Source organism: Nannobrachium achirus (genome assembly GCF_963921795.1).
Source record: "Nannobrachium achirus genome assembly, chromosome: 16".
Taxonomy (NCBI): Eukaryota; Metazoa; Chordata; class Actinopteri; order Myctophiformes; family Myctophidae; genus Nannobrachium; species Nannobrachium achirus.
The window spans coordinates 59484001-59506837 of record NC_137823.1 but is presented as its reverse complement, the minus strand read 5'-3'; the positions used below and the strand labels follow the sequence as shown (position 1 = coordinate 59506837).

At 41.0% G+C, this 22837-nt stretch overlaps 1 protein-coding gene across 1 annotated transcript in view; it reads left to right on the top strand.

Moving 5' to 3' along the window:
• LOC308301179 (palmitoyltransferase ZDHHC14-like) overlaps positions 1-22837 on the top strand; it is a gene marked incomplete at both ends in the record, with an annotated part of 47413 nt that overhangs the window by 8389 nt on the left and 16187 nt on the right. Inside the window, one exon of the mRNA XM_080745074.1 lies at positions 8334-8494. Coding sequence (XP_080601200.1) covers positions 8334-8494 — 161 coding nt within the window. The remainder of the gene's footprint in view (positions 1-8333; positions 8495-22837) is intronic.

Genomic DNA, 22837 nt, shown 5'->3' with positions numbered 1-22837 from the left:
AAAAGGGGCTATAGTAACTACAGACACACAATACCAGTAGCTGTGTTTTGCTGTAACCCAGTGGTTCTTAATATTTTCAGACCGTGACCCCCAAAATAATCATATTTTAACTGGGGACCACCCCCCCACCCCCACCCTGACGAGCACTAAGATTTGAGGCATTACATTTTGTAGAACATGCTTCTATTGTGAAAATAGCAGATATACATGCTCACAACGCCTCGCGTTGTCAGCATGTAGAATTGTAGATCGGCTATTTTCACAATTTCTGCCTCTAATATTTGATGATTTGGCCAGAGTTTAATTTGTCATTTTAGAGGTATTAAAAAGTCCTTAAATTGTCACTTTAGAAATGTGCAGATACCCTAGTCTATACACTTACACTTTATGTTGGTTTGTTTACTGTTGAGGGAGAAAACAATGTTGCCCATTAAGTCAATCATCTGGGGACCCCCCAAAATAATTTGGGTTCCTCCCTGGGGGTCCCGACCCACAGGTTGAGAACCACTGCTGTAACCCGCTTCTAACAGAGAGGAATGGGACAAGCATTATCCAAATAGTAAAGTGATGACTGACGACACTATAGGTCCACTGCCACAGACAAACAATTACAGAGCACATGCTGTGTCTCTCAGTGTAGACAGAGATACCATTAACTCGTCATACATGTCTGACGCACCGCAACCAGAATGCTCCCACTGTTTAGGTGGCGTTATTTTTGGATTCCCCAATTGAGGAGTTTGTTACTGAGGTGTGTGTGTGTGTGTGTGTGTGTGTGTGTGTGTGTGTGTGTGTGTGTGTGTGTGTGTGTGTGTGTGTGTGTGTGTGTGTGTGTGTGTGTGTGTGTGTGTGTGTGTGTGTGTGTGTGCGCGTGCGTGCGTGCGTGCGCGTGCGTGCGTGTGCGTGCGTGCGTGTGTCTGTCACAGTATGCAAACCTGTAATCACATTTCATTGGCCAGTGCCTTCAGCTGAGCTTGCAGCATTGCCTGATAAAGATTCCTTTGACAACCGAAGCGTTCCTTTAAACCAGATGTTCTCATGAGACTGACTATGGGACGGGACGCGCTCCTTGTGTTGTTGTTAGGAAGGAAAAATGTTTTAGCTTTTTATTAATGTTCTGGCATCATCAGAAATGGTCTATAAAATGTTTGCTTCCCTTTGCAAATGTTTATAGAGGCTCTTATCAACAGGAATCACAGCGTTATAAATAGATCTTCGAATAAATATTTAATTTCAAGGCTACCAATGTACACTTTCTTTTAAAATATGCTTTATTTCCACTATAAAAGTGTGCTCATATACTTGTGCGAGCTTGTGCATCTGCTGTTTTTGAACATTTAGGAAAAAATCGTGAATTTCTTAACACAGATCTTCTCTTCTGGGGGTGCCAGGCCCCAAATCAGATTGGGGGGGGGGGTCCGCGGCCAAATATATCTCCATGTTTTGGTGGGTCCTCCTTGGCATGAAACAGTTTGAGAACCGCGGATTTAGAAGGAATTTGTAGAATCAGCCTCAGGTCTTGATGGGTTAAACCAGCTGGTCTTCAACAGGGGGTCCGGGACCCTCAGGGTTACTACAGGGGGTCCTCCACATCTTTCAATCCTTTTTTACAGTATATTAACTTGAACCCTAGTGTCCATATTCTGAGAACTGTAGCCAAAAATAGCAGATCTACAAGCTCACAAGCTCTTTCGGCAAAGAGGTTTGGTGTAGAGGGGAAAAATAGCAGACTAAGTACATAGTAAAAGTTCAAGTTTATTAAGTATTGACGGTTCAAGTGGTTAAATATCTGAAAACACAAATGGACATGAATCCAACACACACTGATGAGTGTGCTGTCAAACAATGAAAACTATATGGAATCTATGAAAGGGTGGTGGGGGTCCCTGCTTCATCTCTCTCTCAACTAAGGGGTCCTTGGCCTGAAAACATTGAAGACCCCTGGGTTAAACCCAAATCTCAAGCTGAGAGAAGTTCATTAGTCCGAATTTGTTAACAATACTATGCCTAACTCTAACCCTAACCTTAACCTCAGTAACCCTAACTAAATTCGGACTAATGAACCTTCGGACTAATGAACCTTCGGACTAATGAACCTTCGGACTAATGGACCTTCGGACTTATGGGCAGTCCCCGAGAGAAGAAGAGAAAACAAGTAGAACTTTTTTTGTTCAGGGTCATCTTGCCCTCCCAGCTCCCCCTTCCCGTCCTCCAGCTGTCTGTCTTTCCTCTTCTGTATATCTTCTCTCGCTCTCTTTCTCTCTCTCCTTGTGTTCTCTCTGTCTCCCTTCTCTTCTCCTTCTCCTCTCTCTTTCAATTCAATTCAAAGGGCTTTATTGGCATGAGAAAACATACGTTCACATGGCCAAAGCAGAAGTGTACACAATACAATACAATCAGAACAAAATATGTACAGGTGAAAACAGTTTTCATGCATCAAGGTTACGTGCAGGCAGAGCAGGGATATATACAATGGTTTTTAAGGTGGTTGTGTTCCATTTGATATCCTTCTCTTATCACAGCAGCTCACGGATCTTGCTGCTGTGTTTGCACATTGTTTTACTTCCCCCAGCAGGTATGGGAGTTTTTCATCATTGGTCATGTTTTCAAACTCTCCTTGGGTGGTTATGATCTGTGGGAAGTATGTGTCTCTGATGTCTTAGTACAGCGGACAGGTGGTTCTCTCTCTCTTCTTGTCTTTCTCTCTGTGTTCGTGTCTTTTTTTCTTCGCGCGGCACCTCAGCGTTGCGAGGGGGGGTTTCCAAGGTAACGCTCTCCCCTCCTCCGCTGCGTGTTGTCATGTAGGAGCAGCTTGGATCTCCTTGGTAACAGCAGGAGATCCAGTCTTCTTCCCGCCGGTCCGTCTCTCTCTCCAGCCTGATTTTAGACTTTGTTGTTTGCCCAAAATAGCAGATCTAAAAGCTGACAGTGTGTCATATCTGCGACTACAAGGCCTGTCATGATCATTACATAATCGTATGATCGCAATTATTTGAGATAATCACAGTTATTTTGCATAATCTTCAGAACCGTTTCCGTTCATCTGTGTAAACCGGTAAGACGCCTAAGGGCGAAAAGTGACCTCGGCCTAAAGGGCGAGGTTGCACCATCTGTCTTGGCCATATATGGATTCTGTCGTCTGACACAGTGATTTGTCAGCCTTTTATGCCCATATATGGAGATCCCTGCTTCGAGGATCTGACATCACTGTGATGTCACAATGATGTGTCAGGGGAACCACAGGGTCAGGCGTTATAGACGGAGATACGGTCAAGCTGTGACAGTCACATACTAAACCGCAATGAATCTGTCTTGCAAAATAGCCAATCTATAAACTCACAATACGTTGTGCCTTGATGTGTTGGGAGCTTGTAGATTGGCTACTTTTGCTATTTTTGAGATTTTTGAAAGTGTCAAATTGCACAGGCACTTTCGTTATTTATTTTGACTGGTCAAATATTCAAGTTAGTGTAGAAGAGTGGTTAATGTAGAAGAGTGGTTGAAATGGACAGGCCTGGCTGTAACTCTGACAGAAACTGAGAGTTTTCGGAGGACCGTGACATTAAAAGGTCTGTGCATTAAAATGAAGAGCTGTTTGTTTGTCCAGAGCTTAATCTCTCATACCACTGACCGTCCAGTTCTCTGGCCACAGAAGTGCCTCCACAAAATAGTTATTTTTCCCCCCACGTTTTATACATGTTGAACTATTCAACTTTTATTTCATGATGGAAGGTCAACAGGGCTGAAAACTCGCCCAAGTCATGCGTCATTGATATGTCATAGATGACTGATGTTGAATACGACTGACGTCACAGACATTGTGATAACCGAAGTCCTCCTGAGAGCCTCATGAATCAGGATTAGATGTGTTGCTGTGAACCTCTTTAGTCTTTACAGCAGGCATCTCTATTCTGGGCAGAACATATAAGCAACAATATAACACATGTACAGTACAAGCTCACAACTGCTAGTTTTGCCATTTTTGAAGCGGTGAAAGCCACTTCCAAGGTGTGGCTTTGTCTGTCCCGTACATGTCCCCCCCATCTGAATGGTACATTTTGTCTGTCCCGTGCATGCTTGACCAATTGAGGATTGGTCAAGCTTCACATGCCAATTTGGCCCTCCAGACAAAATCATTCATTCATTCAGAATTCATAAAAATATAGAACTAAAGCACATAGAAAGTATAGATCTAGAACACAGAATGTATAGATCTAGAACACAGATTTCAAAGCTCTAGAACACATAGAATAAAAATTCACCGCTTCACTTCGAACCGAGGTTTGATTTTTTTTTTAATGGGGGGGGCAGAAAGAAAGAAAAGAAGCGAGAGAGAGAGAGAGAGAGAGAGAGAGAGAGAGAGAGAGAGAGAGAGAGAGAGAGAGAGAGAGAGAGAGAGTTGAAGGAGATGAAAGGGAAATGATGAAGTAGGAGGATTTAGTCAAGGAGCGCTGGTGGGATTTGATCACATGCCAACACACACACACACACACACGCGCACACACACACACACACACACACACACACACACACACACACACACACACACACACACACACACACACACACACACACACACACACACACACACACACAGCAGTCTTGCCATTTCTGTTTATTATAAGCGATTTTGGGCTTGTTTTTTTTTCTGTAAAGTCACTTGCAAATATTTTGGCGTTGTGAGCTTGTAGATCTGCTATTTTCAAAATAGCTGATTACAAAGTTGTAAAAACCAAAGCCCATCGCTTCTTCTCTTTGGGCTTGTTTTCATAGACCAGGACGCTTGTTTTTCTTACGAAATCTGGCAACACAGACAGAAATGTATATGGAAAATGTATGGAAGATTTTGAATAATTTTGAATGTCTTTCACACAAATTGTGTGAAACATTTTCAGATGGGGGTTCACATCCAAATATATTTAAATTTGGGGGTCCTTGACATGAAAAAGTTTGAGAACCACTGGTATAAAGCATTGAAGATTTGTCTCTTTTTTTTTTCAAGTAAAGTAAAAGAACCTGAAAAAATATATTTTTCACAGTATTTAAGTAAATGTATTTAGTTCCATTCCACCAGTGGGCCCCTGAACACCCAGCCAACTGACAGGAGTGAACAGAAGCTTTTCTATTCATTGTGTGATGGAATGTGACAAACAATTACTCACAATTATTCAATTAAAGTGCGTAGAATTCTTGGACTCGATCAGGGTTGGGCGATATGAACAGAATTTTCCCCTACGGACAACACATGTCATTTCATTTATGTTAGTTTAATTTCATTTTGCACACAACGATCGAAAAAGAGATGGTGGAGAAGCAAGCCGGCATTCTGTGTACGTGATTGGATTACGTCGGAGTTCGGGGATCCACCAGAAGAAAAAAATCAATCCATAATGTCGGTTCTGGGAAAGAAATGCTGTTTACTGTGGAAAATGGGGTGATAATAATAGTCTGCTTGAAATGAAATTGAATAGACCATGGGTCTTCAACAGGGGGTCCGGGACCCCTAGGGGGTCCTCAGAGTTACTACAGGGGGTCCTCCAAATCTTTGTGTGATAGAAACTTTTTTCTCCTTTTTTTTTTATTAACCACTTGAACCCTAGCGTCCATATTCTGAGAACTTTAGCCAAAAATAGCAGATCTACAGCGGCAAATAGCCTTGGAGGGGAAAAAGAGCAGACTAAGTACGGAGTGAAAGGTCAGGTTTATTAAGTATTGACGGTTCAAGTGGTTAAATATCTGAAAACACAAATTGACATGAATCCAAAACACACTGATGATTGTGCTGTCAAACAATGAAACTATATGGAATCTATTAAAAGGTTGTGGGGGTCCCTGCTTCATCTCTTTCTCAACTAAGGGGTCCTTGGCCTGAAAACATTGAAGACTATTAATTTGATTTGTGGACACATGCATGCTCAGCACAGCACCAGACAGCATTAGTTATGAAAAAAAATAACTTACGTCATTTAGAACAGTTGTTCTCAACCTGTGGGTCGGACCCTAACCCCCCCCCCCAGGGGGGTCCCCTCGTGACTCTCATGACTCAGGGACCCCCAGGGGGGTCCCCTCATGACTCTCATGACTCAGGGACCCCCAGGGGGGTCCCCTCATGATTGTCATACAGATGACAGTAAAGTGACAATTTAATTACTTTTAAGACCTTTTTAACACCGGGAAAGAAATGAAAAAAGACCATCACCGCATCAATCATTGAAAATAACATCTACAAGTTTCTTTTTGAGCGGTGGTAAACCGCTCCATAGAGTGGCTGTGCGTGTGTCTGTAGCCTTTTTCCTCAGCGTTTTGCCATAGCAAAACGTGTGTGTGTAGCATAGCCTGTACATCCTAGACTCAAATCCTAGTCTGAAGACGTTATACAAGCACGACCACCGCTCACTTCACATTGGGTGTGATTTTTTTTTTATCTCTGTCAAACTAAATGCCATCTCAAAACCCATTGGCTATAAAAAGTGGGGTTAGCCGCTATGACATCGTGCTCTGGCTTCACTGTGATATCATATCACACTAACAGAATCCCTTTTATGCCCATATATGGAGTTCCCTGATGTCATCAATATTAATGATGCCCTGTTAGAGAGATCCCTGTGATGTCAGGGGGAACAAATCCCTTGTTTGGTAAGGAATAAATTCCTTACCAAACAAATTCTTCACCAATGTGTTTGTAAATGTGTCTAGTAGACTCACAAAGACTGAAATTCAGTTTCCCTAGGAGAATCCGTTAAAGCTGCTGAAAGTTGGAGTACCATTAACTTAACTATACAGGATAAAACACACGAAAATACATATGCTTTAACAGTGATGTTACTAGGTTTTCAATGTAATGGGTCCCGGGACCCACAGGTGGTCATTCAAATGGGTCCCAGAAAAGTTTTATGAGTCCTCAATACAATGTTTTCGAGCGCTGTGAGCTTGTAGATCGGCTATTTTCAAAATGTTTGCCTATTTCTTATATTTATTTTACAATTTGGCTAATGTTTGAACTTAGAACTACTAAAACTACTAAAATATGTGCCCCTAATGAATTCGGGCACGCAAAATGGCGTTCTTTTACCACGACCCGGTAAATTATTTTAACATGGACTCCAATGGAGGCGCATCCCCGGGACCCCAGGACCATGACATGAATGAGTCCCTGGGCGACTTGAATGAGTTTTTGATGCGGGATGCGCACGTAATGACATCACTGCTTTAAGTAGTCAGGGGTCAAACTAGGGGTTTTTCATGATTCTGAATCCATTGCAAGCATTTGTTTTGCACAAAAACTTCCTTGGGGTAAAGGCGGCTCACACGAAACTGTGAAAAGTGATGACTCATCACTAAACCATATTTTTGTGGGGCCGTTTCTAGCCCAAGGAATGTTTTTCGTGCAAAACAAAGGCTTGCAATGGATTCAGAATCATGAAAAAACCCTAGATTGACCCCTCACATGCTACTTAAAGCTTATTTATTTTGGTGTGTTTTATCCTGTATAGTTAATTTAATGGGACCCCAACTTTCATCAGCTGTCAAGGATTCTCCTAGGGAAACTGAATTTCAGTCTTTGTGAGATGTGTTACTAGACACCTTTACAAACACATTGGTGAAGAAACTTTTTGGTAAGGAATTTATTCCAGGATTTGACACTATTTCTGAAGATATCCCCTGACTACTGGGAGGTCACTGACGTCACGGGTACTCACCAGTGTTCGCTTGCTACTCAGCCGCCCACAACAACAAGCACCCAAGGGTGAAAATGATAAATATCCCCGAATTATGCATTCTCAACTCACATGAGAGAGAAAACATGTGAAGTTATGCAAATGTAGCCAACGATATGAGGTACTATAATCTACCAAAGTTGATAAATTAAGCAGAGGAAAGTGTGTGGGAGTGGAGTATGCTTTATTTATTTATTTATTTCTTCTTTCAGCTACGGGAATTTGCTCCAAATGTTAGTTTTTTTTTATGTCCAACAATATTTGTATTTAAGTTCATAAAGTTAAAGACGGGGGGAAATCAAAAACATGTTTTTTCACACTTTTAGAGCATATCTGTAGTGATAATATGGCCATACCTAACACTAGATGCCAAAAAAATAGAAAATTAACAATTTTTGTTTATATTTCAAGACGGTTCAAGTGGTTAAATATCTGAAAACACAAATTGACATGAATCCAAAATACACTGATGATTGTGCTGTCAAACGATAAAACTATATGGAAGGTTGTGGGGGTCCCTGCTTCATCTCTCTCTCAACTAAGGGGTCCTTGGCCTGAACACGTTGAAGACCCCTGACGTTGTTGACAGTATACGGTGTTGTGTGTGTGTTCCAGCTGTCCCTTCCTGGCGTCCAACCTGAGTCCGGTCATCCCGGTGATCGGCGGGGGTCTGTTCCTGTTTGTGCTGGGCATGCTGTTCAGGGCCAGCTTCACGGACCCCGGGGTCCTGCCCAGAGCCACGGCCCACGAGGCCGCCGACCTGGAGAGACAGATCGGTGAGTGCAGACCAAGACCTGTCATCTCTACGATTAAATGTCATGTCAAATGTCATAATGGTGACAGCCCTAGTCTCAGGTCAATTAGGCTTGTCACAATTATTACATCATCGTCTAATCACAATTATTTGACATAATCGCAATTATTTTGTCATAATCGTCATAATCGTGAATGTTGAAAATTTTCAAACATTTTCGAACATTTTCAGAAATAGTGGAAATAGCAGATCTACTGTACAAGCTTGCGACGCGTTGTAGATCGGCTGTTTCCACTATCAATGTAATTTTTGAAGTAGAAAGTGTTCAAATATGTCAGTAATTTCTTTTTGTATTTAGGTTATGTGTCAATCATATCTGCCATGTGCAACTTCAAAGCCTAAAAGCCAAACAGAAATGTAATTGTCGACAAACGACAAAAACACAATTATATCGTAGACCAAAGACCTGTCATCTATGGTTTACCTGCTGTATCTGCACAAGTGCAGTGAAGTACAGTAGGCTCACGCCTTTCTGTAGGACAGGGGTTCCCAAACCTTTTTGTCTCAGGGCACACCATAAATATTTGTTTTAATCCGAGGCACCCCTACATTATAATTTTCACTCCCAGCACCTTATATTTATAGCATATTGTCGTTGTCGGGTGGAAACCTTGTATGTCCAAAACCGTTAGTTTTGTATTTGTCATCTATAAAATGTACTAAACTAGTGAAAACAGCAGATCTACAAGCACACAACGCCTCACATCGCGAGGCGTTGTGTGCTTGTAGATCGGCTGTTTTCACTAGTTTTGTGCGACAGTCTTGTATGATGAAGCAGGGCTTTGCTTTACCAAAAGACGTACACATTTGAAACTTGGAGATACGAGGTTTCTGCCCAACAGTGACGATATTTTAGTGATTATGTTGCGAGGAAAACGTTGAGATAATAGCCATTTTGGTTAGAACTGACTGAAGATAACTTTGTACTTTTTTAAATGTTTAAAATGATACTAAATATTTTTTCAAGTGTCCAAATAAATTCAAAATATTATCAAATGATCTCGTGGCACCCCTGGACTGCCGTCACGGCACCCCAGGGTGCCCCGTCACCCACTTTGAAAACCCCTGCTGTAGGAGACCATTGGTAGGATTTGTGTCCTGTTTCGCCACATCATTTGCTCCCCTCTGTGTTTCCTGTCTCTCTCCACTATATATCTATCAAATGAAGTAAGATTCCAAAAAGACCCCAAATCCATTAGAAATACCTTTAAATTAATGTATATTGTTATAGAACAGCGAAGTCATGACGTGACTCACTCATCCCCCGGTTCCACGGAAGTAATTCTCTATGGAGAATAACATTGGGTCATCTTAAATCGTCTCATATAAGCATTGTGGTCCAAAAATAAACAAACGGTCTTTGCGATATTGTCGGCAAGGTGGCTCTGTGTGGTTTATGATAGTCAGTCACTCATATTTGATAAAGCCTGTTTCTAGCGAAAATATAACTAATTCGGCAACAGTAACATTAGCGTTTTCTCACCATCAGTTGATTCTTCATATCCATGAGTCGAACCGCTGAGATCATTTGTTTATGTTTGTAACACAGTTCTTATATGACGCCATATGAAAAAAGTCTATGGGAATTCAGAATGGGGGAAGAAAACCGCGAACCAGGTAGGATGTGTAAATTACGTCACACTTCACTACTATTGTTATTTTTTATATAATGTGAAAAACAATTAAAAAAAAGAAATACCTTTAAAAAAATCCTGATTAGTGTGGATGATAGGGTGCCAATGCACTAAAAGTAAAAAAGCTCTTAACAGCCAGTGGATTTGAGGCATCAGGTCACATTCCATTGCCATCTTGACTTTGTCGCTGATTTCTGCTTGTTTTCCTTGGCCTTGAGATAACGTCGTTATGAAAGGGATTTAATTTATGAAGGTAATGTCATTAATGACCTACTATAACCCTATTATAGTTTAGACAGAGCCGAACCAAAATTAATTAGGATCTAAAAGTGGAGTATGACTCGACCCTAAAGCTTCGTACACACCGCCGGCGAATTGGCGAATAGCGAATTAGCGTATAATTCGCCTTTTGTTTAAAATCTTATAAAGTCAATGGAAGCATCCACACCAAACGCGAATTTTAAAAAAGCGAAAAGGCGTCTGTTTTTTATTCGCCCTTGTGTCGAATTTAGCGAACATTCGCTGGTGAACTCCTCTCTCTCTGTATTAAATCAAGCTCACTCTATCCTACTTAAAGAGAGAGAGAGAGCAAGGTCGAGGGACCTTGCCTTTGCATTGCTTTTCCGTGTCTCTCGTCCGTGTGGCTGCTTGGGGAAAGTACTCGAATGTCTACTGGTAAAAGCATGGTTTATGTATGTTTTATTGTTAATTTATATCTACAAAAAGACTAACGTTTTAAAATAAATCGCTGCCTGGGTATTAAATACAATAGGATCCGAAATGTAGTGGAGTAGAAGGAAAGTAGCCTACTGGGAATTGGACTCAAGTACAAATTCCTACAAGTACAGGCTACTCAAGTAAATGTACTTTTAATTACTTTACACCACTGCTGCTGCGAGCTGCCTGTATGTGGGGGAACGGAGCGGAGGGGGAACGGTGAAAGCGTGTTGTTTGATGTGATGGGTTGTGTGCGCAGGCGAAGACATTCTTCTTTTTCTTTTTCTTATTTAATAGGCTTCCAGGTCATCATTACTTGAGGATGTAGTTTCCATTGTTTTATTTGTTTCCCTGTCTCCATTCTCCTCTCTCCTCTCTCTCCTCTCTGTCCTTTCTCCTGTGTCTACAGGCAGATATCACCCCCTCGTATTTAGGCGAATTAAGTGAATATTATATGCATATTCGCGTCGCTTTTTGGTGTGTATGGAAAAAGGCGAATCGCGAATTCTTCGCCTTTTTGGTTCGCTTCTTCACGTCGCTTTCGCTAATTTGCCGGTCTGGACAGAGCTTTAGTCTCTCTATGGATGGGACGATATGAAAATTTCATATCACGATTATTGTGACAAAATAAATCGGAATTTACAATATTATCGTGATGATCAAAATCCATTATGCTGGGGTGGAACATTTGCCCAAAAAATTGCCGATCTACAAGCTCACAACGCGTCACAATGCGACGCGTTGTGAGCTTGTAGATCGGCTATTTTTTTGGCAAAGACATTTGATAGAGAGTGAAAAAAAAAGTCAAGTACGTAAGCACCTTTTACCAATGATTTAAGTTGTTTAAGTGGTACCGGATATGCAACTCGGCAAAATAAGAGGTGAATTGCTCCCAGCAGGGGCGTCAATTGGGTATGGCAGGGGTATGCAGCTGCCATACCCTGGGTCCAGGGGGGAAAAATAAAAGTTATACATAAATATAAATCCATGAATGTCTCTTTGTCGATCTGTGCTGGTTATTATGTTGCTAAATAGTAAAAATAACTACAAATGCAAAATGTAACAAAATGGCCACTTTAACAAGGTATTATAATTATATTCTCCACACTCTCTCCCCAATTTGACAAAATGGTATATTCCCAGGTTCCGCAGGTCAGCTGCACAGGTGCAATGCATTATTGTTAATTGTGGCACGTTTACTAACATGCCAAGTTTAGCTGCACTTGAACAACTGTTCCAGGCTGCCATATCCAGCCCAAGAAACCATAGAAACCTGTGTAAAAAACTGACAAAACTTGTTCTTTTTTTCCCCCAGACATTGTGAAAATAGCCGATCTACATGTTCACAACGCCTCGCAGCGCGAGGCGTTGTGAACATGTAGATCTGCTATTTTCACAATAGAACCGTGTTATACAAAATGTAATGCCTCTTTTCCATGAGGACTCCCATCTTTGCCATACCCTAGCTTTTGCTGAACTGATGCCAGTGGCTCCCAGTGCATGACGGAGGACGATATCATGATAAATTAAATCTCCACAATAGGATTATCGTGTGTTTATTTATTTTATCACGATAAAAGATAACATGGCGTATGGTCCCATGTCTTTGCTGCTCCCTCCTCCAGACTCTGGCTCTGTGCCAACACTAATGACTTCTACACACTCGGCTCCATGGAGGCTCGGCCAAGCTTTCATGTCTATTTATAGGACACAGTTTGTTGTTTGTTGTTTTGTACCCTGTGACTCTTGAAAGGATGCAATTATCTGTGTCTCTCTGTGTGTGTGTGTGTGTGTGCGTGCGTGCGTGCGCGTGCTTGCATGTGTGTGCGTGCCTTAGTTTGTATACTTACTAGTTTTTCAATGTTAATGGTGATTCAGTTCGTGTTATTAGAATCAAGAGTCATCTCGGGTGGCACAGTGCTTAAAGGACAACTTTTTTTTACAACAAGGGTTCATATTTTAGATGGTAATTAGAGAAAAGAAAAGATGAGTGTTAAAACACTTTTTTCATTTACTGCTTTCTATCGTTTTATTGATTTTAACTATTTTGATTTGCATGCATGCCCAGGTCTTTTTAGACACAATAAGCCCATTCCCAAGATGCACCACAATCTTTCATGAGCAGATGTGACTTATGGGGGCTGGTGTAAGTAGTAAGAAAGAAATTGCCGGCTTATTGTGTCTAAAATTACATATTTAGCCACTTGTACGCATGCCTCAATCAAAATACTAAAATTGCTAAAACAAAATTGGGTCCCAATCCGGAATCAATGGGGGTAAATTTACTATAATACATTTTTTGTCTTAGGAATGTGACAAATACAAAAAAATATTATTGAACAAAGTCTCCATGGAATGTGTAATCAATAGGAAAAAAAATCATTTTTGGTGTGAACTACTCCTTTAAAGGAGCTATAGTCAACTTTTTCTTGAAAAACGGATGTTAAAATTAAAATAATGTTTCGAAAATATTTTATAAAAAAACAAGCTTCATACATGTGTTCTATTCAAAAATGACCACAAAAAGCATAAAATAATGATAAAATAATCATTTTGGCCATTGTCGGGCCGACACTTTGTTTACATTCTAGTCTATTCTTTGATCGTGTTAGACTAGGATGTAAACAAAGTCGGCCCGACAATGGCCAAAATGATTTTTTTTATCATTATTTTACGCTTTTTGTGGTCATTTTTTAATTGAAACACATATATGAAGCTTATTTTTTTATAAAATATTTTCGAAACATCCCACAACCTTAATTAGAATCGCCCCAAAAAATAGTGTGTATGTTTGTCCGTTTGTCCGTCTGTAACTCCACGTTCAGCAGTTGTTCAATTGTCTAAAAAACATAATACAAAAATCAATAACGCATGTACCTTGCCCAACATCAACTTTATCACCTTCAAATGTGTCTCTACTTCTCATAATCCCCAAATGTTTAAAATATTTTCCCAAATTTTGGCCTGTAGGCGGCTTTGTCCTGTGATGCGATTTACATCACAAATGGGCGTCACCAAGCAGCGCATTCCCAGTCCGGGGGCAATTCCAGAGAGAGCAACATCACAGTCTGTCTGCTTCACACCAAGGGGGACTAACAGGCACACACACAAAGGGGCCAGGCCCCCGCAGGGGGCTGTAGGCTAGTTATTTTTATTTTAGCATCCGTTTTTCAAGAAAAAGTTGACTATAGCTCCTTTAAGTCCCTGCCCACCACCACCACAGTGGTGCATCCCACTTTGCCGAGCATCTATTCTACGCCAACACAATAGACCATTCACACCGCGGCCATCTTGGATCACATGACTTCCTGGGGTAGCAGCCTGCATTACAAACCATTGTGAACAATGGAGCGATGGTCCCAAAATATGAGTTCTCTTCAACCATTTTCTTTTTACCAAATTGACAAATGGGCAGATGACAACATTAACATCCCCAAAATGATTAAATAGAAGGGTACATCCACAATATTCATGGTAGTTAGGTTGCAACCTTACTGTGTACAAAGACTTGCTATCTGTGCAGTGCTTGCTCCACTATCATATTAACTATTTGTTGTTAGATTGTTTCTGATTAATATGCAAAAATCACAATACAGTAATACCAACTATATGATGGCAGAGCAAGCACTAGTCTGCATACTGTAGCAAGTCTTTGTACAGAGTAACACTGCAACCTAACTACCATGAATATTGTGGATATACCCTTCTATTTAATCATTTTGGGGATGTTGATGTTGTCATCTGCCCATTTGTCAATTTGGTAAAAAATAAATTGGTTGAAGAGAACTCATATTTTGGGACCATCGCTCCATTGTTCACAATGGTTTGTAATGCAGGCTGCTACCCCAGGAAGTCATGTGATCCAAGATGGCCGCGGTGTGAATATGGTCTATTGACCCGAGATCGGGATTACCCTCCCATACGCCCTGTTCGGGGTAGCCGGGTGTGGAGGGTGATATCTGTCATTGCATGTAGTCCTACTGCAGGGGTGGGCAACTTTGATGATGGAGACGGCCACTACATTTTCACTCTCACTCCAGAGGGCCACAATGCATATACTGTACATATCAAAAATAGCCGATCTACAAGCTCAAAACGCGTCGCAGTGACAACAACAACAACACATGTGTCTTGGAAGGAATTAATTGGCATAACGACTAAATTCTGAAGAAAGAGAGTTTAAAAATAATGGCCAACTTGCCTGGTGTGCCCCAGGGGTCTGCATTAGTCCCTCATCTTTTTATCTTCTCACAGATAGAGCCACGGTTGTAAAAACAAAAACCTCTGGAGCGTTTCAAAGTCATGTTGTCAAGGGGATGGAGGATTTGGAACGGCGATGTGGTTTTACCAGCAGGTTGTAAAGCATAACAACACCCAATGGCTAGCGGAGAAAATCCTCTAGTTAAAACACGTCCAGCAGAAGACAAAATGCTAGCAGCTTTCTGGAGGCTAACACACAGAGTCTGTTTGCTTCACTCACAGGAGTTTTCAAAGTGGGTGACGGGGCACCCTGGGGTGCCGTGACAGCGGTCCAGGGGTGCCGCGAGATCATTTGATAATATGTGGAATTTATTTGGACACTTAAAAAAATATTTAGTATCATTTTAGTACAAAGTTATTTTCAGTCAGTTCTAACCAAAATGGCTATGATGTCAACGTTTTCCTCGCAACATAATCACTAAAATATCATCAATGTCGGGGAGAAACCTCGTATCTCCAACTTTCAAATGTGTACGTCTTTTGGTAAAGCAAAGCCCTGCTTCATCATAAAAGACTGTCGCACTAAACTAGTGAAAACAGACGATCTACAAGCACAGTATGCTTGTAGATCTGCTATTTTCACTAGTTTAGTACATTTTATAGATGATAAATACAAAACGAACGGTTTTGGACATACAAGGTTTCCACCCGACAACGACGATATGCTATAAATATAAGGTGCCTCGGATTAAAAAAAATATTTATGGGGTGCCCTAAGACAAAGCAGTTTGGGAACCCCCGCCTTAGCACACATCTTGACAACTCTGCTCATTCAGACTGTTTCATACTGAGAGTCTGTGAGACCAGCAAACACAATCTCTGAAGGCTCTCAATCAGGGATCCATTAGTAGTCTCACGTGGTCAGACTGTTGACTCTAAATCGTGCAAATGCTCCGGTCATGCAGTCCGGGGCAACGGAAGTCTTATGATGAGTATGATGCACCTGCTCCCTTGGTGCAGCAGCGATAACAATCCTACTGGAAGCATTATGTCTTCTTTCAATATTATTTGGGGCGTTATTTCGTCTTTCTCATGGTGTTGTTGGTGTTACTGCCATGATGTTTTCAAATGTTTTCTTAAACTATACACGCATAACAAGAACATGCCGCTCGAATGAATTTGTCTAGTGTGTTTCTGTTATGTTTCCAGTGGGACTACAGTTCATTATAATGACTGTCTGTGTGAGTGTGTTTCTGTTATGTTTCCAATGGGACTACAGTTCAGTGCAGCAGTGGCTACTTCCGATACTCGCCGTTCGGGAGCTGTCGTTCCAGACTCTATATAGCATTCGGAGATTGTTTAATAGTTGTCTGGCTAGGCGATTAGTAAAAAGAAAACAGAGGGAGGGTGGCATTTTCGTATTCCACTAAAGCCCTATATTCTTTGTCATGTGCCAAACAACAACACTCACAATGCATTGTGATGCCAGGGCTAATGTGGATAACAAAAGGAGAAGGTCTGCACTCCACACACACACATCTTCATGCTCCCAAAATTAATTCATTTAGACCAGGGTCTCCCAAAGTGGGTTAGGTGGCAGATCAGGGGTGACGCAGAATATATAACATTTGTTATTAACTCACCCATGACAGTAACTTGATCAAGTTACAGTTCTACCCCTGGATAAATTGAAAGGTTTCAGTTACTTTTTTTTTTTTTCAGTGTTAAATTGAGAATGTACATTTGGTGTAGGCCTTTATGAAACAAAATACAATATCCTATAAAAAAGTAACATGCCAGCAGAAATATGCCTCTTCACTGTAAAAAAGAGAAAAAGACTGGTGCCTTGTATAGTGATAGCTACACCTTTGCTACATATTAATTCAACTGTTACATGATATTTTCAATCTTAACAAAACTTAAATGTAAAATTACTAGAGGTTCGCGGGCCTACGGCCCGCTCACATCTAGAGTCCACGCCCGCTTCTTTACTAAAAAAAAGTAAAAAAAAAATAGTTCCGCCACAATAGTTCCCCCCCCCCCCCCCCAATTTTTTTTTAAATTTATTATTATTTTTTTATTACTTTTAAAAAAAAAAAAAATGTTTTTCTTTTTAAAAAAAAAATATTTTCTTTTTTTTGTAACTTTTTTTTTTTTTCAAAACACTTTTTTTTTGTTGAAAAAAACAGTTTTTTAGTAAAGAAGCGGGCGTGGACTCTAGATGTGAGCGGCCCGAAGGGCCGTGAACCTCTAGTAATGAATAATTGAGGACTGCTGTGCTGCCTTTCTCCATGCCGTTGTAAAGTTTCACTTTCGGTTTAGAGCCACGGGGACCGTAAGCCTCTCTCTCTCTCTCTCTCTCTCTCTCTCTCTCTCTCTCTCTCTCCTCTCTCTCTCTCTCTCTCCTCTCTCTCTCTCTCTCTCTCTCTCTCTCTCTCTCTCTCTCTCTCTCTCTCGCGTTGTAAAGTTTCACTTTCTGTTTAGACCCACGGACTGTAAAGCCTCTCTCTCTCTCTCTCTCTCTCTCTCTCTCTCTCTCTCTCTCTCTCTGTGTTGACTTTTGTGTGGCGCTGGTGTGACGTGAGGACGTGTGCGTGAGGACGTCGGCACGTTTGCCACGTGATCTTCCTAGCCAATTGGAGTGCTGCATTTGGTCGTGTCTGAGTCACACACAAACTGACAAAAACCGCTGGCTGCAGTTTTAAAATGTAGGTATAGATAACTTCGCTTGTATCTTGTAACTTGAGCCAAAAATGACACAAAAAGGTATCTCACTTACTTGACGAGTTACAGAAATGTGAATGTAACTCATATTCACATTCACATATTCTCCCCGTGCCTTTGGGCTGGTGGAGACAGTGACCAGAGGTAGGGGTTATCAGAAGCTTACTGACTCACCTGTATGCTGTCATCCTCTCAGCCTTACTTTCCTACTGTTTCTAAAATAAAGCCAGTGAGGCGTTCTGTGCTCTGCCACCCACATATCGTTGCTGTCAGACACAAACCTCATGTCAACATATTCAAAATTGTATTTCGTCGTTGTCGAGTGGAAACCTTGTATGTCCAAGACCGTTCGTTTTGTATTTATCGCTTTAAGAATGAACTAAACTAGTGAAAATAGCAGATCCACAAGCACACACCGCCTCGCACCGCGAGGCGTTGTGTGCTTGTAGATTGGCTGTTTTCACTACTTTTGTGCGACGGCCTTGTGTGATGAAGCAGGGCTTATACTTGGTGAAAAAACGTACAAATTTGAAACTTGGAGATACAAGGTTTCTGCCCGACAGTGACGATTTGTTTGTTATTTTCCCGTAAATGAATGCCCTGCCTGATCCTCCTACACAGCGTCACACAAAAGCATCACGAGTAGCAGATCCACAAGCTTTTTAGCGATGCGTTTTTGAGCTTGTAGATCTGCTACTTTTACAATGTTTTCCTGAAAAGTAACAGTTTTGGACATACGAGCAGAGGTGTAAAAAGTACTCACATTTTGTACTTAAGTAAAAGTATCAATACTGCACTGTAGATGTACTCCATTACAAGTAAATGTCCAGAATTCAAAATGTACTTGAGTAAAAGTATGAAATTATTGGCATCAAAATGTACTTAAAGTTCCAAAAGTAAAAGTACTAAATGTTTGAAAATAGCAGATCTACAAGCTTGTAGATGGGCTATTTTCAAGTAGCCAAGGTATAAAATAGGGCTAAAGTGGGTTAATGTGTGTTTTATAATATTATAATTTACACCTGCAAAGTAACTAATAACTAAAGTTTTCAAATAAACGTAGTGGAGTAAAAGTTCAATATTTGGATCCAAGATGTAGTGGAGTAGAAGTAAAAGTATTGGAAATTGGAATTACTCAAGTAAAGTACAAATAACTCAAAAGTGTACTTAAGTACAGTACTTAAGTAAATGTACTTAGTTACTTTACACCACTGCATACGAGGTTTCCACCCCGACAACGACGACATTTCTGCTTCACAGCAACACAAATATGTGCCATCCAACGTCCCAGAACAGACCGACTGCCACAGTCAAATCACCATAGACAGAACCCACTCCAGGAAATGACCAAATGTGGGCATTATTCTATTTTTGTAAGAGTTATTGCGCAGACAACGTCCCAGAGAGAGAGAGAGAGACTGGAGTTATTTTTTTACTGTCTCTGATTTGTTTGTTTACTCTCTGACGCACTTTGTCTTTGTCACGGCTCGTTTCCTGTCTGTGGAAGGGGGTTCGGATCCGCGTTGCCAGGTCTGCTTACTATCAGCGACTTTGGCCTTCTTTTTCTCGCTTGTAAATATTCGTTTTTTTGTTTTTTTTACAACAAGGCTTCATATTTTAGATTGTAATTAGAGAAAAGAAAAAGTGAGGGTTAAAATGTTTTCATTTGCTTCATTCTATTGTTTTATCAGGTTTAGCGTGCTAAAATGTGGGGCATGCGTACAAATGGGGGCATGCGTACAAGTGGCTAAATATGTATTTTTTGACACACATTTACAGTAACACTTCTAGTCACATCCAACCATGAAAGGTTGCGTTGTATCTTGGGAATGGGCTTATTCTGTGTAAAATGACTTATTTAGCCACTTGTACGCATGCCCATGAAATAAGAATCTCTAAAACAATAGAAAGAAGTAAATGAAATCATTTTAAAACTCATCTTTTAATATTATTCTTTAATTACAATCTAAAATATGAACCCTTGTTGTAAAAAAACTAAAGTTGTCCTTTAACAATATTTGTATTTTCCACGTGCAAGTAGGCCTGTCACAATTATTACATAATCGTCTAATCGCAATTATTTGAGATGAGCGATAAGAATTTATGCATAATTGTCATCATCGTCTCCATGTTGAAAAAGCCCTGCAAGCTTACCATGTGTCACAAAGCGAAATGTTTTATTTTGGTAGTATACAAATATTAAATATGCCAGAGACCACCGTACAAGATTTTTTGTATTTCAAATGTTTAAAATAATAAAATATTCAAAAATCAAGATTATCATTAACAGTCGATAGTAGCACATGTTGCATCGCCATGCATTGGGAGCTTGCATGTCGTCTATTTTCAAACAGACGATTGTATATACATATACTGCAGTGGTTCTCAACCTGTGGGCCAGGACCCCCAATTATTATTTTTTTTTGGGGGGGGGGGGGGTCCCCAGATGATGGCTTAATGTGCAACATTGTTTTCTCAACAGTAAACAAACTCAGTTTATGTGTATGAGGGTATCTGCATATTTCTAAAGTGACAATTAAAGGACTTTTAAGACCTTTTGAATACCTCCAAAAAATTGCCAAATTGTCTAATATTAGAGGCAGAAATTGCGAGGCGTTGTGAGCATGTAGATCTGCTATTTTCCAAAATAGAATTGTGTTAAACAAATTGAAATGCCTCAACTACAAGTAGTGCTAGTCAGGGTGTGTGTGTGTGTGTGTGTGTGTGGCCTGAAAAGGTTGAGAACTACTGCTGTAGGTTTTAAAGTGTTCTTTTGGGCTTGTTTTCATTGACCTGGTTGCTTGTTTCTCTCTCAAAACTTGGCAACACTGGTTGGGATGCGTGGCAACAGACAGACGGGCAGAAGACGTCACCAGACCAGACAGACAGACAGACAGACAGACAGACAGACAGACAGACAGACTTACCCATACTAAGACAGACAGACATACAGACAGCATCAGACTAAAGGGCTTTGCAACACAGGACCGTTGCGTTTCTTTCCGTTTGCTGCATGATTATCGGAATGATTGTGCGGAATCCACACTGCAGATCCCAAAAGGAGTCAATTTGTTTTTACCGCATGCGACAACACGCACAAATCGAACTGGGTTCGATCTGGGAGAAAACGCATGGCCGCAGTCACCTGCTGCATGGCATATTTGGAGCCGATGTGCACGAGGTCATAGAGAATCATTTTTTCCTTAAAAAAATGAAATCGTCTGTTTTCTCAGCGCGAAGAAAACGCGTCTGTGTGCAAAGCCCTTTAGTCAGACAGACAGACAGACAGACAGACAGACAGACAGACAGACAGCACCAGACCAGACACATGACAGACAGACAGACAGACAGACAGACAGACAGACAGACAGACAGACAGACAGACAGACAGACAGACAGCACCAGACCAGACACATGACAGACAGACAGACAGACAGACAGACAGACAGACACATGACTCTGCTCTAAGTTAAAGGAGCTGAGAAGAAAAGAATGTCTGTGACGACCAGTTCTGTTTTTAGCTCCGTCTCTGAAGTTAAACACATTAATAATAACTTAACTAAACCTCTGGACACTTCATGGACCTGAGGGGTCAACACAAACACACACACACACACACACACACACACGCACGCACGCACGCACGCACGCACGCACGCACACATGCGCACACGCACACGCACACGCACACGCACACACACACACACACACACACACACACACACACACACACACACACACACACACACACACACACACACAACTATTTTTAGCATACCCTGCCTACACCACATGAGCCCTAGCCTCCCCTTGGGTGTGTCATAATAGACAAACACAAGATTGATGAACATTTAGCGGAAAAAAAAGAAGCTTGCAACGCAATAGTATTATCATCAATATCTGGGGTCTTTTTTCTTATTTCCACACAAATCCTCTAAGCCTAAGGTATATATATATATATATATATACTGTGTATATATCTAGATATCTCAATCTCAGATTTGCTTTGACATGTTTATTTGTCTCCTTATTTGATGTTGTGGTTTCTGGCGGTAGACTCAGACCGTGGACAAAGTGTGCTCTCTCTCTCCATTAGTTAATTGCCGTCTGGTTGAGTTTGTTGCTATATATTTATGTGTTTAATGACAGTGCTTACGGTAGGCAGTTGTTTGTTTTCGGACCGTGGCGCTGGTGTGGAAGAGAGCGATACAGTTGAGCTGTACTCTGTCTGGAGGGTGATCATCTTCACACAGTGGTTCTCATCCTTTTCAGGCCGCGACCCCCAAAATAATCATATTTTAACTGGGGACCCCCCCCACCCTGACGAGCACTAAGAGTTGAGGCATTACATTTTGTACCTCTGTAGTACCTCTGATGATCCCCTAGGGCTCAGAACATCTCAGAGGTGTATTAAGAACATCCGATCAAAAGTTCCGACAGGCACTGCCAAAGTTCTGAATGATGTCATTTTGTTCTTGCCGCTACCCTGTCTGAACAAACTTGGGATGTTGACTAGTGGGAGTACAGTATGTAGGCTGCTTAGTGAGACAAATCTTCTTTTGATTCTTGATCAAAGCCCAAACAACTTATTAACAGAACTGTGTCATATTCGCCCATCTCTCTTTTCACTCATTCTGTGAGAGTCTCCGTAGAGAATGGTGTTGTCACTGAGGAAGATAAAAGGAATCATCAGCATTTGAGAAAGGAATTACCTTCTTTTCATGAGCTTTTTCCTTATCTTTCCTTTTCCTTTTTACCAAATTTGTCAACACTACGACAACTGATACGATTCTCTACATACACAACGACCACTTAGACCGTAATATTTTCCAACAACGACAATACTGTCTACGCTGACAGTGTAGCGGTCTTCACTCACCACCTTTACTGTCTTTACAGTCAATGCACTTACTTCTATAACGCAAGCTCTTCTTCATCTTGGACACCAGCCAAGTCTTCATCCAGCCTCTCAATCCAACTGCTAAATCCTATTACCTGTAGATTGATAACCCAGTATGATTGGCTCATCT